A 23,877-nucleotide genomic window follows, 5' to 3' on the forward strand; every position below is an offset into this window, starting at 1 on the left:
ATGGCCCGCCAACAAGTGGTACTTAGCTCAGGTGCATTCTAATTTCATGTCTACTGAGGGCGGCCTAAAACTCCCAGGCTGCCCTCCCCAAAGAGCCAGCCCAGCTCAAGGTCAAGTCCTGCCTATTCATTTCACAAGTATTTATTAGGCCTCTGGTGTGTGCCTGGAGTTAGGCAGCCACCCTTGAAGGGAGGCGACAGAAAAAAACTGTGTCACCAGATAATAGGGATTCACTTTGAAGACAGGTGCCCTGGTGGGTTAGGTATTAGGTTGCTAACCCACAGGTCAGCGGTTCAACCACACGGGAGGAAGACGAGGCCGCCCCAGCAGCCCTGTGGGGCTCTTCCCTGCCCTCGGGTTCTCTGAGAGTGAGACTGCACTGGAGGACCACCGGTGGGTTGGTTTTTAATCCCGGGGAAAAACAAGGCTGAGCAAGGGGTGGGGGGGTGGATGTTGGTGGGGAAGTGGGGTCCTCTTTGAAAGCAGAGGGAGGCTCTCAGGAAAGACCCATTAGATTGGAAGCAGGTCAGGAAGCCAGTCAGGAAAGAAGGCTATGGAAAAGAGTGCCGGCTGGCAGGAGGTCCATCCCCAGCTGGGGGTGCAGCAAGGTCAGTGCCTGCCCCGGGCAGCATGGCTGGCTTGCTTGAGGAACAGGAAGTTGTTAACTGAAAGGCCAAGGGCCTCAGTTTCCACCTCTACCAGGCCAAGGGCATGTTGGGAGGGACCGCTGCTGTCAGTGAGGTGACATGTACACCAGCTCTCCCGCCAGCACTCTGTCAAAGTCAGGCCCCTGGCCACTTTATCAGCAATGGGTAGTGTCTGTACCTCGCGATCATAAATATTATATTACAGTTCTGCCCTTTTTCTTCTTCTTCCTTCTTCATGTTTTTTGTTGTTGTTGTTAATTGAGGGGGAAGTCCACACAGCTTCCAGTATGTAATGTGCCTTCACAGAGTGACACAGTGGCCTCCCCCTTGTGCACAGCAGTGGTATCACCTGCCCTCACTGATAACACTAATTCTTCCTCTCTCTCTCTCTCTCTCTCTCTCTCTCTCTCTCTCTCTCTCTCTCTCTCTCTCTCTCTCTCTCTCTCTCTCTCACACACACACACAGAGCAGGAGGTGCTTCTGACTTTGCCCAGGGACCTCTTATGACTCAGCCCGGTATTTGTCCAGCAGATTCAGGTCCAGCTACTGTGCAGTGGCCGCAGTAAAAGAAGTCCCCCATGCAGGGGATGTGTCATCTAGAGTGTGTGTGTGTGTGTGTATGTGGGGGTGGGGGGGGTGTTGATACTGAATGGCTCCTTGGCAGAAAAGTGAATTTAAATGAGTGCTCTCATAAGAAAAACAAAACCAAAAAAGGCAGGGTGTCTGCCGGGAGCAGCGCCCGCTTCTCAGTTTGTACAGCTCGCCAGGCTGCTGGCACAGCCTGGCCCAGGGACATGGGAGAGACAGTCAGCCCAGGGCCGGGAAGCGGGATGGCAGAAGGCAAGGGTGGGGAAGGCAGGCCAGGGTAGAAACGGACCCCCACCCCCCACCCGGTCACCCCGTAACTGCCCGTGCCTGCAGGTGTGCGGGGACAGTGCTACCATCACTGCCACCTGGTGCGGGCGCAAACAGGTCGAGGGGGCCACGCCTGCCCTCTGCCCCCGTGGGACTCCCGGCCGAGACGGGCGCCCGCGGCGTCGGTGGCGAGCATCCTGTCCACCAGAGGGCAGCCGAGCACCTGGCCGGCCAGCGGCGCGCGCAGCGGGGCGGCGCTCGCCGGCCACCAGGGGGCGCGGGCGGGCCGGCGTCCGCCGACCGACGAGGAGGGCACCCCGCGGCCGGCCCAGCCCTCGCCACCCAGCCGGCCCTGACTCACAGGAACCTCGAACCTGTGTTTCCCCAGGTAAACGCTTCCTCCCGAGCTGCGGTCAGGGGACTCAAGTCACCCTCTGTCCTTCCGGGAGGGGGTGTGGGGGGGTGCGCCAGGACGCCCTCAGGCAGAGGCCCGGCCCCGGGCGGGGAGCCCCAACAGCTAGCTAGCGTGGCGGTGGCAGCCACAGGGGCGGCGGGGGTGCCGGGTGGCACGTCCGCCAGGTCGGCGCAGTCACGCGTGTCTCCAGGCGGCATGACCTGGCGGCATTCCCACCCCACCCACGTCTAGTTTCGCTTTCCTCACGTTGTTAAAAGTGTCTTCTAACCGGAGTCGGGTGGTAGAACAGGTTCCCGTGTTATTTCCTTTTTCGCCCCTTTTTAAAAAACCCGATGGCTGCTGGTGCGTTATTTCTGCCCGCCGCTGCGTCTCCGTCTCCGTGGTCTGTTTCTGCCCAAGTCCCCGGTCCCAGTCGCTCCCTCCCTCCCCGTGCTTTCATTTTGACGGACGATTCCCATTTTCGGCCGGAAAGGACCACCACTTAGGACCCCCCGCCTGGGAGCCTTCGGGGAAGAAGCCATGGTCTACTGTGGGCATGTCACAGTGTGAAAGAGGAGACTGATTTGGGGGGAGAAAAAAGGAAATTGTGGGTCACTCTGATTTGGAGGCCGTGTCTGACCACCTTCCTTGGTCAGTTTAATGGACTCTAGGGTCAAAGGAGGTGGGGCTGTGGGGGGTAGTAGGTGGGGGCTCCTGAGGGCAAAAAGGCGGTCCCAAGGCTCGGTTTCCGCGCTGACCCCTAGTAGTGGACAGCAGCCACCCCCTTGGTTTTCTGGGGCGGTCTGTTTCCAGGGCAGCAAACACACTGGTCCTTTGTCCAAACACACATCAGCCTGCCCCCCCCCCCCCACCCCGGCCATCAGCACTTCAGAGACCTGCCAGCGGCTCGCTGGCTCCTTAGGAGTGACCTAGCCCAGGCTGTGAGGAGAGCGGGACCCCCAGAGCTCCCTGCCCCTCTAGAATATTCCAGATTCCTCTCCACGCCTTACGACGCAAGCCCTTTAGAAATCATTACTAAATTACAGTTAGAGAAACTTTTTAAAATGTTGGTCTTTGGAGGCAGTGGTACAGAAATTGGATGGCACAGGACGGGGCGTTGATCAGTCTGTTAAACGTGGGTAGTCACTATGGGTTTGAATGACAATTTTGGCTGTTTGGGTGGCAAACCACTTTGATAAAAAAAAAGAAACCGGGATGCGGTGCAGCAGAAGCTCAGGAACAGTTAACTATCTGTGTGAGTCCAGGCACAGACAGAGTTGGGGAGGTGTGTTCAGCTTATGGAGAGCCTGCGCCCTGCAACAGATTCCGGCTGGCCTGATTTGGCTTCTCTGGAGCAGTTGTGAGGAAGGAGAGTGGCCAGAGGCTGGTGCTTTGACCTTGCTGCCAGAGCAAGAGGAGACAGGAATGAAAATGAAGGGTCGTCATTGAGGCTGGCTGATAGGAGCCCTGGTGGCGTAATGAATGGTGACACCTCAAGGCCAGCAGTTCGAAACCACTCTCCGCTCCAGGGGTGGGGCAGGAAGACGGGCTTTCTATACCTGTCAAGGGTTCCACTCTGGGAAACTCTATACTGTCCCATAGGGTCACTGAGTCAGCATGAGTCAGCATGGCCTCGATGACAGTGAGTTTGAGTTTGGAGACCCAGTGAGCTGGTAGGAGAGCAAGTTTCCAGTATGAAGCTCTGGCCTGAGCAGGCTATTTTAGGAGCAGGTGTGCCTTCCAAAGCTCAAGAGGCCAGGGCTGTGTCTTCTCCACGGCTCCTGTTCTGTGTCTGTGAGCATCCCCATTGTCCTCTGCCAGCCACTGCTCTGCACAGACTGGCCCCAACTGCATGCTGAGCCTGGTGTTGCTCCGGCTCTCCATTCTGGAAGGGGCCCAAGTGTTTGCCATGCCCAGAGGAGAGCAGAAGCCACGGAAGGAAGATGAGTTCCAGAGGAGCCAGCCAATCTGGGTGCTAGATCAGCTCTGCTATGGAGGCATTTCTGTTTCGTCACCTGCTTTCCGCTCGGCCTCCCACTCAGACCCGCACAGCCTACTGTTTCTGGGGCCTTCTCTGCATTCCAGGTAACCTGCCCCTGCATTCAGGGGGGCCCTTTGTCCTGCCACAAGAGGAGCAAATGTGGGGGGGAGGGCTGTTGCTCCTGGGGTGCTTCTTGGTGTCTCTGAGAGCCAGGTGGCAGAGATGACAGGCTGTCTAGTTGAGTGGATGGATCTGCGTGACCTCTTAGGATGCCGCGATGGCTTTGTGGGGCCTGGGCCATACCCACAGGATGGGGACTCCTTCTGTCTTGGTGATACCACTAAAACCCAGGATGATGACTAGAGCAGCTGAACCCGCAAATAAAGACTCACGTGGGAGACTCGGGCTCCCGGGCTGCATTCCAGAAGTCACGGGAAGTTAGGGTGGCAATCACAACACTCCCAAGGTCCTGTCAGTAAGCTGGCGGCTTGTCCCGGAGAGAGAGGATGGAACCAAGGGCTGAGGTTGGAGTGCACGTAACAAACTGCCATAGAACCGATTCTGACTCATAGCCACCCTGGCATAAGACTGCCCCTCTGGGTCTCCGAGATTTTAAGTCTTTACAGAAGGAGGCAGGCAGCCTCATCTTTCCCCTTTGAAGCGGCTAGTGGGTTTGGACTGCCGATCTTTTGGATAGCAATCCAACATATAACCCCCTCACTGCACCACCAGGCCTCTTCAGAGTGCTCAGAGCAGACCTAATTCTGAAGTTTGTCTGTCTGCATCATGAATAGATTATGAACGCCAGGTTTGGGACAGCAGGGTCATACTGAGCTCTGAAAGTCAGCCATGCTGTTCTGGGGCCCTGTCCCAGCTGGGCCTTGTTCCCAAAATACTCGGGCGACGCCCCAAACAGCAGCAGTGTCCTGAGTGACTAGAGTCACTTCCGACTCATGGCAACCCCATGTGTGCGAAGCACAGCCGTTCTGTAGGCTTTTTGAGGCCAAAGACCTTTAGCATGTCCCCAGGTCTCACCTCCCAGGGGCCCCTGGCTGAGTCTGAACCTCCAACCGTTTCACTAGGAGTCCCACCGCGAACCGTCTGTGCCTCCCAGGCCTTCTCACCACCACCATTAGCGGTCAGAAACAAGTGGATCGGCTAGAAAGGCACCTTCCGATCCAGCTGGGGCCTGGCATGTCTCCATAGGTGACAGCCCAATGGGTGCCCACTGATAGCCCCCGGATGGGAGGCTGGTCCTGGCTGTCCCACAGGGCAGTGCTGTGGCTGCGTTGGTTCCCGAGTTAGACTCACCCTGGCAGCAGGCCACTGTCGGTTTCCTTTGTTTACCACCTTGTAGTTTATTTTACATTGACTCCCTTACACTTAATGGTTTTATGATTTGGAAATGGGGAAAAACCCAGTGAGTGATGCCAACTCTCAGTGACCCCATAGGATAGAGTTTAGGACCCCGCCGGGTTTCCAAGGCTGTACATTTTCAAGTAAACAAATTACCCCATCGTTCTCCCTCGGAGCGTCTAGTGGGTTTGAACCTCTGACCTTCCAGTTCACAGCGGAGTGCTTAACTATCACGGCACTCAAACACTTTGGAGAAAAACCACGGTGATAACCAACAGTTGCTGAAATCTGAGTACTTTGAACTGGAGCTTAGAGAACCCAGCACAGCCCCCTACCCTTCCAAGTATGTGTGTGAAGGATACCCCGCTGCTGGTGAGTGAGACTGCATCTTCCCACACCCAGCGTTCAGGCCTCCGGCCCCAGGACCCCAGGTCGCATCACTCAGATGAGCTGAGGTGAGAGAAGCCACTGGAAGGGGACAGGCTGGGGGCAATGACCTGCGATGAGGACCCCCCCGGCGCAGCCTCTTTGATGTCAGGGATGAAATCAATGAGCTCACCATTGGATATGAAGGGTCACCCCGGGTTTATAAGCTGGTTAAACTAGGAGTCCTGGGGGTCCGCAGGACCAGCTTTAAAGACAACGCAGGAAGGGGACCAGCCCCGCCTAGGCCTTCTTGTCTGCTGAGCGGACTGTTCTTGCTGCTTACAGCCAGCCGACCTGACCCCGCATGAGCGTTTCTGTTGTTTACAAAGTTTGGGGAAGGCGGGACAGTAGGGGGCGGGGCTTGGAGCTGGTCAAATTCATCCCAGCGCCCGGAGTCACCCAAACCCAGCATCTAATTGGCCATGGCTGTGGGGGCCAGACCTGCCCTGTGAATCCATTTCTACTTCTTCCCTGACCTGGGTGAGGAGAAGTCTGGTTCCCTGAGCATCTCTGCTATGGCCCGAACAGCTTCCTTTCCCTCCTGAGAGAGTTGAGGAGCGGAAGGCGCTTGGGAAGAGTGTATGGGATCCACTTGGCTGTTACCCGTGGGTCAACAACCAGCCTCCTGGCACCTGAATGCCCATCCACTGCCTAGGATCGGAGAGTCGCCCCTGACTGCTGCCCCCGTCTGAGTCTCAGAAGTGGGATCAGTGGGAATTCAGCCACTGTGCGTCCTCGCAGTCACCCCTGGGTGACTGGCTGGGCTGGCTGCATCCTCCCGCCCTTGGACCAGGGATACGTGACAGGTGGGGTGAAAGATGGTTTCCTCTGACCGCCCGTTTGAGCAGCTCGAGCCCGTTTATGAGGGGATTTCAAAGTCGAGGAAGCAGGGAAATGGTTAATCCTGCTGGGGGTTGGGGTTGGGGTTGCAAGAGGGGAACCCAGTCAGGTCTGACAGCCTCCTCGGCTGAAGCAACAAAGGGCGCTGCCAGCCTTGTGGCCTGGATAGTGGCTGTGCCGGCGGCGGGAGTGTGGGGCCAGGACATGCCCTTCTACTGGTGACCCCTCCCTGTCTCACTCCTTCAGCCAGGCCACCGTCCCTCGGCGTCCGATTTCCCAGGAGGACAATGTCAGCGAGGCTTGTCCCAAAGGCAGAGTCCCAAAGGCAGAGTCGCTGTCCCCAGGAGAGTCATTTGCCCACCGGAGGACCTCAACGACGAAGGGACCTTCTGGTGACAGTGGGTGGGGGTGCCAGAGGAGGCTGGAGAAGCTCAGAAGTCTGCACCCTTCTGGAGAGGAGCCTGGCCGAGTCTGATGAGGGCAGGAGACAAGGGAGCAGCCAGGAGCCCAGGTGTGGCCATGGAGAATGAGCCGATTTATCCTGCTCAGGGGTTAGAAAACCCTTCTCTAAACCTGAACGCCAAGCTCACTGCCTGCCAGTGGATGCCGACTCCCAGCGACAGGGTAGGGACTTGAAAGCACCTCAGTTCTCTCTCTGCGTGGCTGGTGGTCTCAAACCACCCTGTGGATCTCGGCCCACTACGGCACCACTGCACCACGAGGGCTCCTTAAACCTGTTCTCAACAGAGACACACTGTGAACTGGTGCTTGGGGCAACTAGGACACGTGGACTAAGGCAGGCTCGGGAGCCAGCGACCTGGCCACAGGTGGCTTCCACGCACCTTCTCCATGTCCCTGCCACCAGAACCTGGCAGTTTGATGCCCAGAGAAACTGCCATTTCCGCTTCGGGTTTGTCTCCTGAGCAGTTGGAGGCTTTAAAAAATGCCAGGATATAGATTGTGTTAAGAGTTGTACGAGCCCCCAATAAAATGATTGGAAAAAAACAAAATGCCAGGTGCTGGTTCCACCCAAGAGAGATGGGTCCCTCCTTTTCAGATGCCCCCCGCTCTGACCCATACTGTGTGGTGCTGTTCTTCCTGTACACCTGTCCTGACGTTGGGGAGATAGCCTTGGCCCTGGGGTGTGCGTGCGAGTCTGTGCATCCACGTGTGTAGTATGAGTGTGTATGTTAGTCTGTGTGTGAATATGTGTCCACACATGTCTATGTGTGTGAGCAGGTGTCTCATGTTAGTGTTTGTGAGTGCCAGTGTGTCAGGATAGGTATGTTTCCATGCTTGTGGGTGTGTGCAAGTGAGTGGATGTGTCATGTGCACAAGTGTGGGTGAGTGTGTTCAAGTGAGCGTATGCTCACGCATGGTTGAATGTGTGCCCCGGTGTGCCTGTGTGTGTGTGCAAGGAGTGTGTGTGAGTATATGGCAAGTGTGGGAGAGGCAGAAGTGGCCTGGCCCTCTGCAACTGACCGACACCAGTCCCTTTAAGGCTCTCAGCTGAGCCAAGGTGAAGCAAGAGTGACACCAAGTGCCAAGGACAAGTGCTTGCCACACTGTGGCCGGCTCCCTCTCAGAGCAGCGCAGGGCTCTGTTCCAGCAGCGGCACAGGCTGGTGAGGGTGACGACAGCCCGGGGCTGACCGATGCCCGCTGTTTCCCCTGTCCTGGGCATGCAGGGGCCGGGGGCAGGGCTGCAGCTGTGAGCAGGTTAGCCAAATGAAAACCCAGCAAGGTGTTGTGTTGACTGGCCCCTGCAGAGCCCCGCCCTGCCGATTCCACCCCGCCACTGTCACTGGCCCTTAGAGTCATCCCTGTGGCCACAGGCAGCAGGTGATTTCCAAGTTGTACTGTGTTGTGTACTTGGGGAGTCTGGGTACAGTAAATCAGGGTCTCACCGGACAGTTTCTGTACACTTTGTTCAGCGACAGCTGTCAGTTTTTTTGTTACTAAATTATTTTATTGGAGCTCTTATATCATACATCCATTGTGTCAAACACATTTGTACATATGTTGACATCATCCTTTTCAAAACATTCCTTCTGCTTGAGCCCTTGGTATCAGCTCCTCGTTTTCCCCCGCCCCCGCCCCCAGCAGGTACATTTTCCACAACGTGTCTTCCTTCGCTTGGAGGATCTCTGGTGTACAAGCTACAGGGTTTCCACGGCGGATGTTTGGGGAGATTGCCAAGCCTTTCTGCCTAGACACCTTTTGGTTAGCTGCTGAGCAGAGGGTTGGCATGACCTCGTTGGCATTCCCACAGCCTGACTCCGTTACCTGGGGCTGGGGTCCATGGCCAGGGGCATACCTGCCCCAGCACAGAAGGCAGCGGCTGAGGTGAGCTGTAGACTGGTGACTGCCCGCAGGGAGGGGCTGGGCTTCCACAGTCCTCTCTGGGCCACTCTGGAGCCTACAGCTGGGAGCTCCCTGTTCCTTGTTACAGCAGGGCGGGTGCCCACCACGCGGGCCCTGTTCTCAGACTGCCACCTCCCTGGTGTTTTTCCTCCGTGGGTGATAAGAGGGGATGGATCTGTTTGTCCAGATGCCGCCAGGCCGATGACTGTCCCGAGGTGAGGTGTGGCTGCAGGCGGAGGGAGTGCCAGTCCCTCAGCCCACCTGCTGGCCCTTCCCTGAGCAGGAGTATAAACAGCCAGTTGATTCAAACCTAAGAAGTGTTGGGAAATCCCTTGGGCAGGAGATTTCAAAACGAGATTCAGATTAGAAACACACACACACACACACACACACACACGCAGTGGGGTGGGGTTCCCAGGAAGGAGTGGGACACTGAGAGCTCCCATCCTGGCACCCCGCTGCATAGCGGGGCTAAGCAAAGGAAGCCCTGCCAGCTGCACCCTGGCCAGGCTGTTCCCCGACTGCTCTCCCCACCCACGGCAGGAGGCACCCTGTTCTCGCCGAGCACCAGGCGAAACCACACCTGGAGAAGTACTTTCAGTCTAGGGCATGTCAGCACCAGCAGAGTGTGCGAAATCAGAGGCTCCCACAGAGGAGGAGGGGGCGGGCTGGGTCTGGGAGGGAGGCTGGGGGCCAGGGTGGGCAGAAGCATTAGGCGAAAAACGGAATTATGCCAAGCTCTAGAAAGGCAAACGTACTATTTAGGCGTGTGGATCATTTGGAGATGGGCTGAGAGAGGAAGGAAGGAAAGCAGTCGCTGAGGGCGCGAGGCCTCTGCTGTGTGGGGCCGTCTCTTAGCTCAGGCCGTCGGGGTTGTCTAGGACAGACATCGGTGACACGAGATGCCAACTGGACCGAGAGAGGGATGAGGAAGAGGGGAAACGGGGCAGGCAGAGGGAGAGCAGGTCAGAAGACCAGGAAGACTCACAGGAGGCAAAACAAATGGAAGGGCACCCCAGGGGGTGCAGAGAAGGGTGGCTCCAAGAGCTAGCTGCTTCACTGGGAGGACCTGGAGTGGCAGGGTCAAGCCCAAGGTCCCAGGCACGGACACTCCTTGGCCAGCCTTTCCCTGGGTGAGCCCACCCTTCCCATCCAGGGGGAAGGCAGAGGATGGCTCTCTTTGAGGATGGTTGGGGCTGCACTCTGCAGAAGCAGGGAGGGAGCTGTCAGAGCAACCAAAAGGGGCTTGAATTCACCAGCGTGCTTGCCACCACCTCCCAGAGCAATCACTTCCCCCTGTCCTGTGCAGGGTGGGGACCCATCCAACCAGAACCCCCACCCAGCCTTGCCCAGTCTCCTTAGATGGTCCACCCAACTCAGCCCCCAAGCATTGTGTCCAAACGAGTCAACAAGGACAGGTGAAGGGGGCCACAGCCCCCCACTTCTTCCCAGCGCCCCACACCTGACTGAGCAGGTGTTGCTCATCCCCACTCTCCATGCCCCCTAGGGCTCAGAAATCCTCCCAGTACCAGGCGTGGAGCGCAGAGTGAGCTTATTGTTATTTTTCAAGTCTGTTATTATGAGGCCCAGCCATCCTTGAGTTTGAGTTTGAACCACGTGGAACAATTGTCCCCATCTCCATCCCGCCCGGGTCCCTCCATAACCGATCACCTTTCTTGCCAAGCTTATGCCAGAGTAGAGAGCTCCTAACTACCTATGGCCTCCAACATCCGTGTAGAGCGGCGGTTCTCAACCTGTGGGTTGTGACCCCTTTGGGTGTTGAATGACTCTTTCACAGGGGTCGCCCGATTCATCACAATAGCAAAATTACAGTGATGAAGTAGCAAGGAAAAGAATTCTGTGGTTGGGGTCACCAGCACACCAGGAACTGTATGAAAGGGTTGCAGCATTAGGAAGGTTGAGAACCCCTGGTGTAGAGCTTTCTGCTTTACAAAGCAAACGATTGTCTTCTTTGTTCTTTGACATAATCCTGCAGTACAGTTACTTTCACTATGTGGGCACTGACACCTAGTCACAGAAAGGTTACAGTGTGTCCCCCCCTCCATGCATGTGAAAGTTGGACATTGAATAAAGAGGACCAAAGGAGAATGAATACATTTGCATTGTGGTGCTGGCGAAGAACAGTGACAGGACCGTGGCCCCAAAAGGACAAATAAGTATTTTCTGGAAGAAGAGCGGCCAGAGCACTCCTTACGGACAAGGATGGCAAGACTTCCTCTTGCCTTCTTTGGACTTGTCAGGAGAGACCCGTCCCTAGAGAAGGCCATCATGTTCGGGGAAGCAGAGGGGCAGCGACAAAGAGGACTGCCTTCCAGGACATGGGTGGACACCGTGGCGGCCACAGTTGTGAGGACCAGACCAGGCAGTGTTTGTTGTGTGGTGCTTAGGGCCACTAAGAGTCACACCGACTTGATGGCATTTAACAACACAAAAAGATGTATGTATATGTATGGATTGTGATAAGAGTTGTATGAGCCCCTAATAAAATGTAAAAAAGTAATAAAAATAATTTAAAATAAATAAATAAAAGATAATAATAAACTTAAAATTAAAAAAAAAGATCACTTCTAATCCGGACCCCCGCACCTGACAATGGCTCCTGCTGGAAAGAGGGTCTCGGCAGATATAATCAGGTAACACGAGTTCATCCTGGGGGAGGGTGAGCCCTGATCTAATGCCGAGTGTCCTTCAGAGAAGAGGGCGATCGATGGACACACAGAGATCCGGACACACAGAGACGGCCAGGAGAAGGAGACCGCGCTTGGAGCTGTGTTACCACAAGCACAACCTGGCCAAGTCCCTTGGGGCACCAAGGGTGGCCAGGAAGCACCATAAACTAGAGGAAGCGAGGAAGGAATCTTGCGGGGGGGGGGGGGGCGGCGGGGAAGCTCTACCTGCGTCTTGCTCTGTGGAGAGCGTGCACGTCTGTTGCTGGATGGCACCCCGTTTGAGGCCGTTTGTTGCAGCAGCGACAGGAAATAAAACACAAGCGTCTCACCTCAAACTCATGCTTTGCCTCCAAGTCTCCCTCTCTGCTGCCGAGAGCGGTGGCCCTGTTGATGGCACAGTGCAGGAAGTCAGGGGCCCCAGGTCTCATGCTGGCCCCTGAGGTGACCTCAGCCTGTGACCTCAGGCTCCCTCCCAGCCCCATTTCAGTGACCCTTACATGGGAGAAAGCCCATGATTCTAGTCCTCCGGGCCGCTTTGGAAATCTCTGGGTCACTTCTCAGGGCAGGAGCAACACAGGTTCTTGGCTGAAAAGGCACTGAAAAGGTTATGGAATCTGGTGTCAATTTGAGAGGATTACGAGTGAAGGGGTGGAGTCTGGTCTGTCAATCAAGATATAACCAATACAGCCTCTGTGTGGGCTTGGCCTTCTCCCGAGAATTCTGGGAACTACTTTTTTTTCCCTCCTTGGAGGTGGGAGACACTTTCCCTCTCTGCGCTCGACCCTTGGAGATGCTCTACTGACAAGACTCACTCCCTGAGAGACACCCTACTGGAAAGACACATGGAGAAGCCACACGGACCTACCCTGATGCAACCAGACCTCTGGAGACAGAGAAGCCACGCGGAGACTCCAGCCAGCACTGAGATGCTTACAACACCACTGGACCCACAAGACTTCCAACCCACCAACCTGGGAGCATCCTGCATTCGGCGTCATTGCACGCGGTTCCTGAGTCTGATATATACATCTTTTTCTTATACCCTTCTGAGTCTCCCTAGATTTGTTTCTCTAGTCTACCCAGATTAACACAGGCACCAAGTGTAGAAAAGCAAAAAGAAGAAAGCAAAAATGGTCTCTCCACCCCCCACTCCCTGGCAATAACTTACTCCTGTGAGCACTGTGGCATTTCGCTCTTCCATATCTTTACAAACATTTTAAATATTTCATGGTGTTTGGGCGAACGTTGAACACAGCAAACCAGGTTCCCTTTTAGCAGTTTCTACACAGTTTGATCACTGACATTAGTTACAGCTTCCCGAGGTCAGCATTCCATGGACGTGCTCTCTGGTTCCTTTCTTTCCACAGCTCTTGCTTCCGGCCCTAGTCTCATCTTAAGGAGCCTCGGCGGTGCAGTGGTTGCACGTTGAGCTGTTAACAGCAAGGCTGGCAGTTTGAATCCACTGGCCGCTGGGAGGGAGAAAGATGAGGCTGTCTTGGTTAGAGTCTCGGGAACCCACAAGGGCAGTTCTCCCCTCTGTGTAGGGTCGCTCTGAGTCAGAATCATCGACTCCGTGCAAAAAAGGCCGAAGAGTTTGGCCCTTTGCCTCAGAGTCATAGTTGAATGCTTCAGAATCTCCCTGAGATGCACGTGCAGTTGCTTAAGTTTCCAAAACCAGACAATGCGACATCACCCGCCACAGGTCTCCTTTCCTTTGGAGTCTCCATCGTAAAGGTCTCCCAGTATGAAATATTTGCACAGCATCATCTCTTGTGGATGCAGCCTTTCCCTTGAGTTTCATGCATTGAAATTCTGGAGTAAAACATTTAGGTCGCTTCAGCCCTTCACTATTGATGGCCTCCGTCTTCAAGCCTTATGGGAGATGTCTGTTCATGAGTTAAAAACAACCCCGATTTGAATGCTCCTCCCTGATGATGAATGAAGATTTATTTTTCCACATGAATTCACTCACTTGAAGTTCTTTCAGAAATAGCTTCTGCCCATTCAAACAATCTTCCCATTTTGCATGGTGTGTGCTTGCTTTTCTTTTGACATTGAGCAGTTTTATTGGCATGTAATTCACAAGTCATTAAATTCAATAGTCCAATCATCTTACTGTTGTCTTTTTCTTATTATGATGAGAACACTTTTATATTTAAACTAAAACCCACTGCTGCTGGCTGGTCTTCCGACTCCCGGTGACCCTCTAGGGTAGACTTGCTTCAGAGGGTTTCCAAGGCTGTCAGTCTTTACGGAATCCAACGGCCCCGTTGTTTTCTGTGGAGCAGCTGGTGGGTTTGAACCATCCACCTTGTGGCTAAATTAGAAGCCCAACGCTTCACCCACCCCACCATCAGGGCACCCTTTTCTTTGATAGCAAGAAAGCTAAACTTGGACCTGCCCAAGACTCATTTTGAGTCTGTAGTACTGCGGAGAGAGGTCCTCTGGTTGGGGGTGGGTGAGGGCCTCCTGGCCGCAAGCCCGCAGTTGGCAGCACGCTGGCCCCCTCTTCCCGAGTCACCAGGTGGGTCCGCTCCTTTGCCCTGTTATTAGGGCTGGCAGGTTCAGCTGTGCCTCTGGCCAAAGGGACACAAGTCAGTCCTGTTTGCCAAGTCTCCAACTCATCCGTTGCGTGGGGCAGGGGGAGACGCCCGGGCCTGTTACCTGTAGTCCAGAGACGCGGGGGAGGCAGGGAGGGGGCGCAGGAGCCGGCCGGACTGGCTGACCAGGTGATGAGCACAGCCTGAGTGGCTGACCAGGGTGGTTAGGCTGGAAAAAGAGGGCTCTAGGGAGGAGGTCAGGATCTGGGTCAGGGCGGGGATGGGCGCTCGCCCAGGAGCTAACCCATCCAGAGCCCTCCAGCTTCTTCCCTGTGCTCCCCTCAACCACTCTTTCTTCAGGCCTGGGATCTCTCAACCTCCCTTGGGTGGGTGCTCACCCAGCCTGCCCTCCTTTCTCCTTTCTCAATGCTGCTGACATGGGTGACACTGGGGAGCTTGAGAAATCTCTCCTCCAGGGTGTAGTTCATGCTGACAGCGTTCCCGCCCCCTGGGGTGGCCTGCTCTGCTGGCTGTCCCTGCGCCCACACCTTCCCCTTGGCAGACTGGGCCGCGGTGGTGTCCCCACCGGGAAGTGACCTGCTGGTGAGCCAGGGTAGGCTTGTCTGCCTAACCGTGTGGCCTCTGCTCAGAGCGAAGGGGGAGGCACCCTGCTTTCCAAATGGGGGCCACCAAGTCTCAGAGCACCCACCCCCCACACACACAGCATGCAGCCTGGCTCGCTCACGGCCCGAACCTGACGAGATGTGCCCTCTTTGGGGCCTCCATGGTCCTCACCTAAAAATAGAACAATAATAGCTCCCGCGTCGTCGTGGGCTTGTGGCGATGAAAGGTGATGTCAGAGGAAGCCACCACGCCGTCAACGCCTGGCACGCAGCAGGAGCTCTGTCACCAGGCGTGGGGATGAGCAGTAGTCACGGGACTGTTGACGGATGGCCTCCAGCTAAACGCCACCTCCAAGAACTCTTGGTATAGCAATGAGGGACTTGTGGCTTCTTGGTGACCCTGAGCCTCCTCCTGCGACCTCACTCCAGGGAAGGCAAAGAGAGTCTATGAATGGGAGATGAGGTGGGCCGTGGAGATGCGGCGTCACCCAGCACCCCAGCAAGTTGATCCCAGGGAGGTCAGGGTGCCACCGGCTTCCCACCCTCACCTCTCGAAGCAGGGTTCTTTTCTTTTTTTTAAATAATTGTATTGGGGGGTCGTACAATTCTTATCACTATCCCTACATACGTCCATTGTGTCAAGCGCATATGTACATTTGTTGCCATCATCATTCTCAAAACATTTGCCTTCCACTTGAGCCCTTAATATCAGTTGCTTGTTTTCCCCCTCCCTCTCCACTCCCCACAACCTCATCAACCCTTCATAATTCATAAATTGTTATTATTTTGTCATATGTTACACTGTCCGACATCTCCCCCGGCCCTCTTCTCTGCTGTCATCCCCCAGGGAGGAGGCTATAGGTAGATTCTTGTAATCAGTTCCCCCTTTCTATCCCACATTCCCTCCACCCTCCAGGCATCACCACTCTCACCACTGGTCCTGAAGGAGTCATCTGTCCTGCATTCCCTGTGTTTCCAGTTGCTATCTGTACCAATGTACATCCTCTGGTCTAGTCAGATTTGTAAGGTAGAATTGGGATCATGATAGTGGGGGAAGGAAGTATTTAAGAACTAGAAGAAAGTATATATTTCTTCGTTGCTACCTATCCTGCATCCTGACTGACTCATCTCCTCCCCACAACCCTTCAGTAAGTGGGTGTCCGGCTGCTGATGGGCTTTGAGTCTCCATTCTGCACGCACACATTTACAATGATATGATTTTTTTGTTCCTTGATGCTTGATACCTGGTCCCTTCGACAGCTCATGGTCACACAGGCTGGTGTGCTTCTTCCCTGTGGGCTTTGTTGCTTCTGAACTAGGTGGCCACTTGTTTATCTTCGAGCCTCCAAGACCCCAGACGCTTTATCTTTTGATGGCCGGGAACTATCAGCTTTCTTCACCACATTTGCTTATGCACACGTTTGTCTTCATTGATCGTATCAGGAAGGTGGGCACCCACTGATATGATTTTTAGTTCTTTGATGTCTGATAACTGGTCCCTTCTACACCTCGTGGTCAGACAGGCTGGTGTGCTTCTTCCATGTGGGCTTTTATTCTCAGCTAGATGGCTGCTTGTTTATCTTCAAGGCTTTAAGACCCCAGACACTATATCTTTTGATAGCCGGGTACCATCAGCTTTCTTCACCACATTTGCTTATGCACCCATTTGTCTTCAGCAATCATGTCGGGAAGGTATGCATCCTGGAATGCCAATTTAATAGAACACTATGTTCCTGCATTGAGTAATTTCTTGAGTGGAGGCTCAATGTTTATCTGCTGCCTTAATACTAAATCTATAAATATATACACATAGATCTGTTTCCCCACACTCTTATATAAATATATTTACATATGTACATTCTAGTCTTTAGACCCCTGTAAATACTCTTTGTCACCTAGTTCTTTCCTCTATTTCCTTTTACTTTCCTCTTGTCCCACTATCATGCTCAGCCTTCATTTGGGTTTCAGTAATTTCTCTCTGTTACTTTGCCCTTGCTGAATCCCTACCTGCCTCTCACACCCTCCTTGCCACTGATTTTGGATCACTTGTTGCTTCCCTCTCCCTGGGTTGGTCAGCACCACCTCCTTGCCCTCCTCCCCATCTCCTGTGTCCCCCTGGAACCATTGGTCCTATTGTTTTCTCCTCCAGACTATTCATCCAGTCTATCGTATCTAGATAGATCTGTAGAGATAATAATATGCACCCAAAATCAAGCCATAGCAAGATAGGCGATGAGTGAGAATACAATGATGACAGCCAAAAAGGAAACCAATAACCCATGGAAGAGTAAATTAATTAAAAGAAAAAAATTAGAAAGAAAGAAAAACCTGTAATAGATAAAGGTCTGATTTTTGATCTCTAGGCGTGTCCTTCAGTCAGGTTCCTTGGGGTACCATGCTCTGGCCCCAGAGTCTGTCCTTTGTACTCCCTAGGGGCTCCCTGCTCTGCTCCCACGGTTGCTCTGCCGCACACTTTTAGTGGTTTGCCTCGGTGTCACAGGGTCAGTCTGGTCCAGTCCTGACACTGAGTCTCCAGTGTTGTCCCCTTTAGGGCCCTGGACCATCAAGGGACAGCGTGTCTCATAGTGGGATCAGCCACATTGTTCAGCATGGGGATATCGTCCTCCAGGTCTGATGGGCCAGGATGTGCTCCACTCTCTTCCTCCCCCTTCATTTGCTCCCATGTGCTCTGATCAGACATGCCCCTCTCCCCTAGCTGCAGCTTCAGTGCCGTCCTCTCAAGTAAATTCTTTTGGGGTGAGGGTCGGTTGTCCACGTAGCTGGTATGGGGGGCAGGGTTCTTTTTTAGGGGGTGTAAATGATGTGTCACATTAGGTAAATCTGCTGCCCAGGCTCTCTTTAGAGCGTTTCAGAGCAAGGTGTGTCTTTGAGGACTAAGGTGTGCCTGACTCAAGCCCTGGTATTCTCAGTTGCATTGTGTGCATGGGACGTTGTACCCAGAATAAGGGAGACTGGAGAAGCAGCAGCGATGCCCTTGAATTGTGCTAGAGAAGACTACTGAAAGGCCCAGGGACAGCTCAAAGGACAACCCCATCTGTCCTGGAAGAAGTAAGGCCAGAGTGCTCGCTAGAGGCCAAGATGGCCAGACTTGGTCTGACATACCTTGGACTCGTCAGGCAGGAGAGACCCGCCCCTGGAGAAGGACATCTGTGACAAAGAGGAAGGCCCTCGATGGGTGCTGGGCGCCATGGCTGTGTCCGTGGGCTCGGGCCCAGGAACCATTGCGAGAACAGTGCAGGGCCGGGCCGTGTGTGTCATTCTGCTGGGCGTGGGGTGGCCGTGAGTCAGAGTCGATTCCACGGCACCTCACCACAACAGGTAACTGGAGAAGAAAGCGGTTCCCATGCCAACAGTCTTCTCACGCACACATCAGTGACCTGCGCGGCGTCCGTCCTGTCCGGGAGCTGCCATCTGGATGTTTCCAGATGTCACCACGCTTCCCACAAGTTCTGGGCGCACCCAAGGGACCTGGCTTGTGTGTTACTCTCCTTATGGGTGAGGGGCCGTGATGGAGGGGTCTCATCTTTTTAAAAAATAAATTGTTTTATTGGGGGCTTTTACAGCTCTTATAACAATCTATACATCAATCGTGTCAAGCACATTTGAACATTTGTTGCCATCATCATTTTCTAAACATTTACTTTTTACTTGAGCCCTTGGTAGCAGCTCCTCGTTTTTTCCCTCCCCACGCCCCCTGGTCATTTTATGGAAAGAAAATGTGAGGACGGGTGGTGTGTGTGTGTGTGTGTGTGTGTGTGTGTGTGTGTGTGTGAGAGAGAGAGAGAGAGAGAGAGAGAGAGAGAGAGAGAGAGAGAGAGAGACCTTAGCATCCAGATTCCCCTGGCAAAGTCTACAGTCACTACACTCAACCCAAGTCCCTTCTGGAGCTGGCCCCCAGTGGCTGAGCCCCTGGGAAATTGGAGCAGCATCGCCAAGGGAGAACTCGGAGTTAGTTGACTGATGGCTGTAGGAACCCAGGAGGTGTTGGCCTGGAGGAGAGGCAACACCAAACACAACCTGGAAACGTGGACAGGCTTCCAAGGAAGCTTGGAGCCAGCTGCGGAGGCAGACAGACAGGTGGCTTTGGGACCAGGGTCTGGGCAGCAGGTAGCATACCCTGCACCTGTGTTTGCCATCGCTGAGAGTAGACGTGCCCCACACAGCCCCACAGGACAAGCAAGGGCCAGTGGTAATGAAACGGAGCCCCTTTCCAAACCCTGCCTAAGCCCGCCCCCAAGACCCTGAGTCAGGAACCCCTCCCTTCCAGGGACAAGTCCCCTTCCCACCCCACCCATGACTTGGGCCTTCCTGGGGGGAGCCCTGGCCACTGTACTTGGACTGGGCCTGATAAGATTTCTTGGTTGGAAAGGACCTGGGGGGATTGTTTTGTCTACAAATCCCTAACAAATGGCCACCTCTGCTGGCCCTCCACTCTCGGTGCTGTACCCTCACCCCTAAGCAGCCTCCCGTGGCCTGGAAGAGCCCTCTGCTCCCTGAGATGGGTCTGCTCTCCTCATTCTCCCCCTCTCCGAGGGGAGGCCCTCAGGAGGATCAAACCTGCTCCCTCTTCTTCCAGGACCCGCCGCCAGGTCCTGGCACCCCCGCCCGAATAGGTAGCCCTCTTCTCCGTGGGCAGCGATGTCCTGCCTGACCCCTTGGTTGAGAGCTATGTCCTAGCTACTGTCTGCAGAGAACCCCCCACCCTCTGCCTTCAGCCCATCCTCCCACCCTGCCCAAGCTCTGCTGCTGTGGCTCACCTGTGAGTTTCTCCAAGTGTGTTACCTACTGGGAGCCTGGAGAAAGAGGCTTTAGAAACCACCCCACTTTACCTGGGAGGAAACAGAGATGACAGATGACTTGCTCAAGGTCCCACTAAGAAGCCGGGTCTCAGTCTCCTGACTTCAGCCTCCTGTTCTTGCCACAGACAGCAAGAGCCCAGGGGCCTGGGCAGCTGTCCGCAGGCTCTGTGACAGCTTAAGATGCTGTGCGGTGCTTTTCTGCGGCAGCCCTTTCTCTTCGTTGCAGCCTGGCGGTGTAGTGATGACGTGTCGGGCTGAGATCCGCAAGGTCCTTAGTTCAGAACCACCAGCTGGTCCCAGAGAGAAAGATGGGGCTTGCTACTCCCAGGAAGAGCTCCAGCCTCGGAAACCCACAGGGGCAGTTTTCTACCCTGTCCTGGGAGGAGGCTGAGTCTGCATCGACTCAGTGGCAGTGAGGTGGTGGTTGGGTTGCTGTTGTTCTCCTGGCTGATAGATTAGGGTTCAAATCCACTGGAACCCCTCGATTCAAAATTTTCTTACAACCCGATTTTCTTCTGATTGTGAAGAACATAAGGCGTCATCATTACAAGAAGAGTTCGACGCAGACAGATATGAAGAATGTCCCGGAATGGCATAGACTGTGAGGTTTTTCCACCTTCCACTCGGCTTCTCTTTTCTTCTTTTTTGTCAAGGCGTAAGACCAGGCCTCTTCTACCGTCGTCCGCGGAGTCTTCGCGTGGTCCAGAGGCTAGTTCCCATCCACCTCGGAGAAAAGGCCTGGCCATCTAGTTCGGAAAACCCAGCCCCGTGAGCACAGTTCTGCTGCCCAAAGTCCTTCCTAAGGGCCTTTGGCTGAGTCCACCCTACTTCCCCACCTCATAATCAGGCTGTTCTCCTTGGCGCTCCTTACAGGCACCCCGCAGGGCTCAGACAAGTGCTTGTGGCCAGAGAAATGAAGGCAGCAGCATCGTGGACCCAGCTCAGGAGACCCTTGGGCCCACCGCTGGCCACACCCCTTCTCCAGGTCTTGGATCCTCTTCTCCACAGACTGGAGCACTCCTCTCTTCAGAAGATTTTATTTCCTCACCCCCCCACCCAGTCCACTGCTTCCCAGAAGCCTTCCGGGACATTGTCGGACCAGGAAAGCAAGCGCCTTTGGCCGTCCCTGCAGCCCAGCCACGCCCTTTGCCCTTGGTTCCTTATCTCCTCTTATCGAGGCTCTTCCCCTCTCCTGGCTGGGCAGGGCAGGGCAGGGCTGGGTAGTAAGCAGTTATTTCCCTCTTCACAGAGAGTTGTCCCAGCTCTTCTTGCCCAGCCTGGACAGCATTTTGGCACCAGCTCAAAACTCAAGCGCCTGGCTGGCCCGCCTGGGAGGGGCCCTTTGGAAGGTTCTGGGTCACCCTGCAGCTCTTCAGAGGGAGCCCAGGGACCCCCACCCCCTCACTGTTGGTCTCTGGGGCACCTGGGATCCTCGTGTTTACAGAGCAGTTAATCATCCCAGCGGCCCAACAATGGGCTCAAGCTAATCTAGAAACAGATGAAAATGGGATTTGATGAGTCCTTAGAATTGGGAAGCTTCTCCAGATAAGACCCACACCTACACGCCTCCCTATTCCAGACAAAAGGGAGGTCAAAGGAGCCCTGGAGGCTTGGGAAGGGTGGTCACCCCCAAACCAGCCCCGCAGGGGGTCTCCAGAGGAAAGGCCAAGGACCCTAAGGAATGGTTCTGCTGTGCAGCACAGGGGTCGCCTGGGTCAGGGCCCCAGCTCTCCGCACCTCACAGCGCTCCGCAGGTGTCTTGGTGATGCGTTGGCTGGCTGTGATCCGCAGGGTTGGCAGTTTGAAGCCACTGAAGCTCCTCGGGAGAAAGACTGGGCTTTCTATTCCCGCCAGCAGTTACAGTCTCAGAAACCCACAGCGGGTGCTGAGTCGGCACGACTGAACTCTATCTGCGGAGAGTTTGGGTTTTGGTTTGACCTCACTCAGACAGAACCCTGGTGACCGCATGGGCGCGCGCTGGGCTGCTAACCTCGAGGAGACAGCGGGAAAGTGCCGCGCAGCTCCAGACACCAGAGTGTTCACTCTCGGAGAGCTGGACAGGTTCGGTGCCGTCCAACATAGGACTGATGTCAGGATGGCAGCATCCTCACCGACTACGCTGCCAAGTGCCTGTGCAGTTAGGGGTTCCCTCCAGACTCTGGGCCCTAGTTCTCTCTGGGAATACCCAGACTCGGAAGACCAGAGTCGTGTCTGGGCTGACTACCGACGAAACCCACGGAGGACTGGAAAGATGAGCATTTGTGCGACTGACGTTACCGGGGACCCTCGCCCATGTGCCGGGGGCACAGGTTGCATGTTGACTTTCAGAACGGGAAGCTCTCATACCAGTTTGTTGGCACCCACGTGGTTGTCTTCTTCCCCGCATGTAACAACACAAGCAGCCACCCATCCCGGCCAGCCAGAAAGCCAGCCACCCCAGTCTCCCTATTCCCCACGTGACCTTGATCTCAGTACTTCTCATGGAGGAGGTGCTGTGAGTGGTACCTCACCTTGGCTTCGGGAGATCCCACATTTCCGTGGTACAGCTGGCAGCAGCCTCCAGAGAGCGAGCTTTCCCAACTCTGCCGGCTCTCCCAGGGCCATCTCCGAGAAGATGCCGGAGGTGCCCCATAGCTTGGCCTAAAGCCACCTCCAGGGAGCAGGCGGGACTCCCGAGTGCTCGCCCTGTGCCCCTGAGCTGTGGTGGCTGTTTGGTGGCCAGTGGCAGGCCCAGGCCAGAGGAAGGAGCTGGTCTTGTGGAAGGGCAGAGGTGATGGGGACTCGCATGTCCTCAGTGTAAGTCACCGGTGACACATTCTGTTGTTGGCAGACTGCCAGCTTAGCTCCCCTGCAATAAAGCTGTCTCTCCTGAACAAAATAAACTAGAAGTGCGATGCGCTATCCGTTGCACAACGGAGCCACCTGAAAAATAAATGTTAAAAGCCCCCAGTGCTCCAGTCTTGGAAACCCACCGGGCAGACTCGCTAGCAGGGAGCTTGTTTTTTTCAAGAGCTCAGAGCAGGTCAGGTCACTGTGGCACATCTCCAGCCTCCCGGAGCACAGACCTGGGGATCTGCCCCCCCCTGCTCCCCTGTGGGGCCCCTCTGCCCAGCGTGACTGATGGGTGAGCGTGGAGCAGTGACTCGGTGTCTAGGGTACCAGCCAGGTCTGGGCCAGATGGGTACTTCAGTACCACTACCTACGGCTTGGGCCTACATTGCCAGCCTCCCTCAGAGGGCTGGGGGTGAGGAGCAGAGTGGGGCTGAGGCTGGATACCTCTGACAGAGCTCACGGCAGCCGAAGAGCTGACCCAGGGGTGCCCACACTGCCCCAAGTCCAAGGCACCAGGCCTAAGGCCGATGGGTAATTGTGAGGCGGAAGGGTGCTCTGACAAGCATTGATCCCTTATTTCAATTAGCCTCCTTGCAGAGAGGGGAAAAAAACAAACCAACCAGAGGCTCATGGGACAAGTTCAGGAATAGTTTAATATCGAGGGGAAGTTTTCAAACACACAGCACAGAACCTACGGCTCCCTCGGATGGGCCAGGAACCCAGGGACACAAATGTAAACAAAACTGGGTCTCTCAGAGAATCCTGTGTGTCACCTTTCGGAAGAGGGCGGTGGCCAGCGCTTCACACAAGATACTGGAAGGACACATCAAGCAGGAGTCCAGGAACCGTCTGTACACGCTTCGGAAGGTGCCACACAGACCCGCGGGAAGTCGGGAGAAGGCACCTTCCTGGCAGGGGACCCAGGTGGGCACTGCTCTTTGGGGACGCCCAGGAGGCTGGGTTTCCGTGGGTCTGGCTTTGAGGCACTACCTCTTCTGCTGAGCAGGAATCCTCTGTGGAGCAAACGTCTCCCTCGGTGTCCACGAGCTCTCAGCCTTCCCTTTGGCCCACAAGGTCTGCCCTGTGTGTGTGCCCAGCCTCCTGGACCAGCTGTCAAGGCGAGGGTCTTCCCCTCTGCCCTCAAACAGCACCAGGGACAGCGCCTTCCCTCGCCCCTCAAGCCCCAGAGGTTGGGCTGATGTGAAATGGATGATAACTCTGCCCGTGAGGGGTTAGCTGTCCCGTTTTCCAGCTGTCCTGGCTGGCTGGCTACAGTCAGTGGGATGCCAATGGGCTTCCCGGGTTCCTCTCGGTTCTAAGTCCACTCAGGGAGCCAGATTTGTGCTCCCGCCTGGTCACCCTGGAAGCCAGGTGAGTACGCTCGGGGAGACAGGTGGATCCCAGTAGATGGGGGCTGCCGAGTGAGGATGCAGGTGGGCAGAGCAGGGTGGGCTGTGCCGGCAGGGCAGCAGGCAGCTAGCCATGGCGGGCTGAAGCCACCCTGAGGTAC

The 23,877-nt window shown here is 55.1% G+C and overlaps 1 protein-coding gene across 1 annotated transcript; it reads left to right on the forward strand.

The window, feature by feature from the left end:
• LOC142445574 (uncharacterized) lies at positions 1-22,341 on the forward strand. The gene is made up of 4 exons (XM_075547534.1): positions 1-18; positions 1,398-1,890; positions 20,189-20,303; positions 20,409-22,341. Exons 1-4 carry the CDS (start codon positions 1-3, stop codon positions 20,986-20,988), a joined length of 1,206 nt encoding a protein of 401 aa, XP_075403649.1. The 3' UTR covers positions 20,989-22,341.
• The last annotated feature ends 1,536 nt before the right edge of the window (positions 22,342-23,877 follow it).

The sequence above is a fragment of the Tenrec ecaudatus genome, chromosome 4, assembly GCF_050624435.1.
Source record: "Tenrec ecaudatus isolate mTenEca1 chromosome 4, mTenEca1.hap1, whole genome shotgun sequence".
Lineage (NCBI taxonomy): Eukaryota > Metazoa > Chordata > Mammalia > Afrosoricida > Tenrecidae > Tenrec > Tenrec ecaudatus.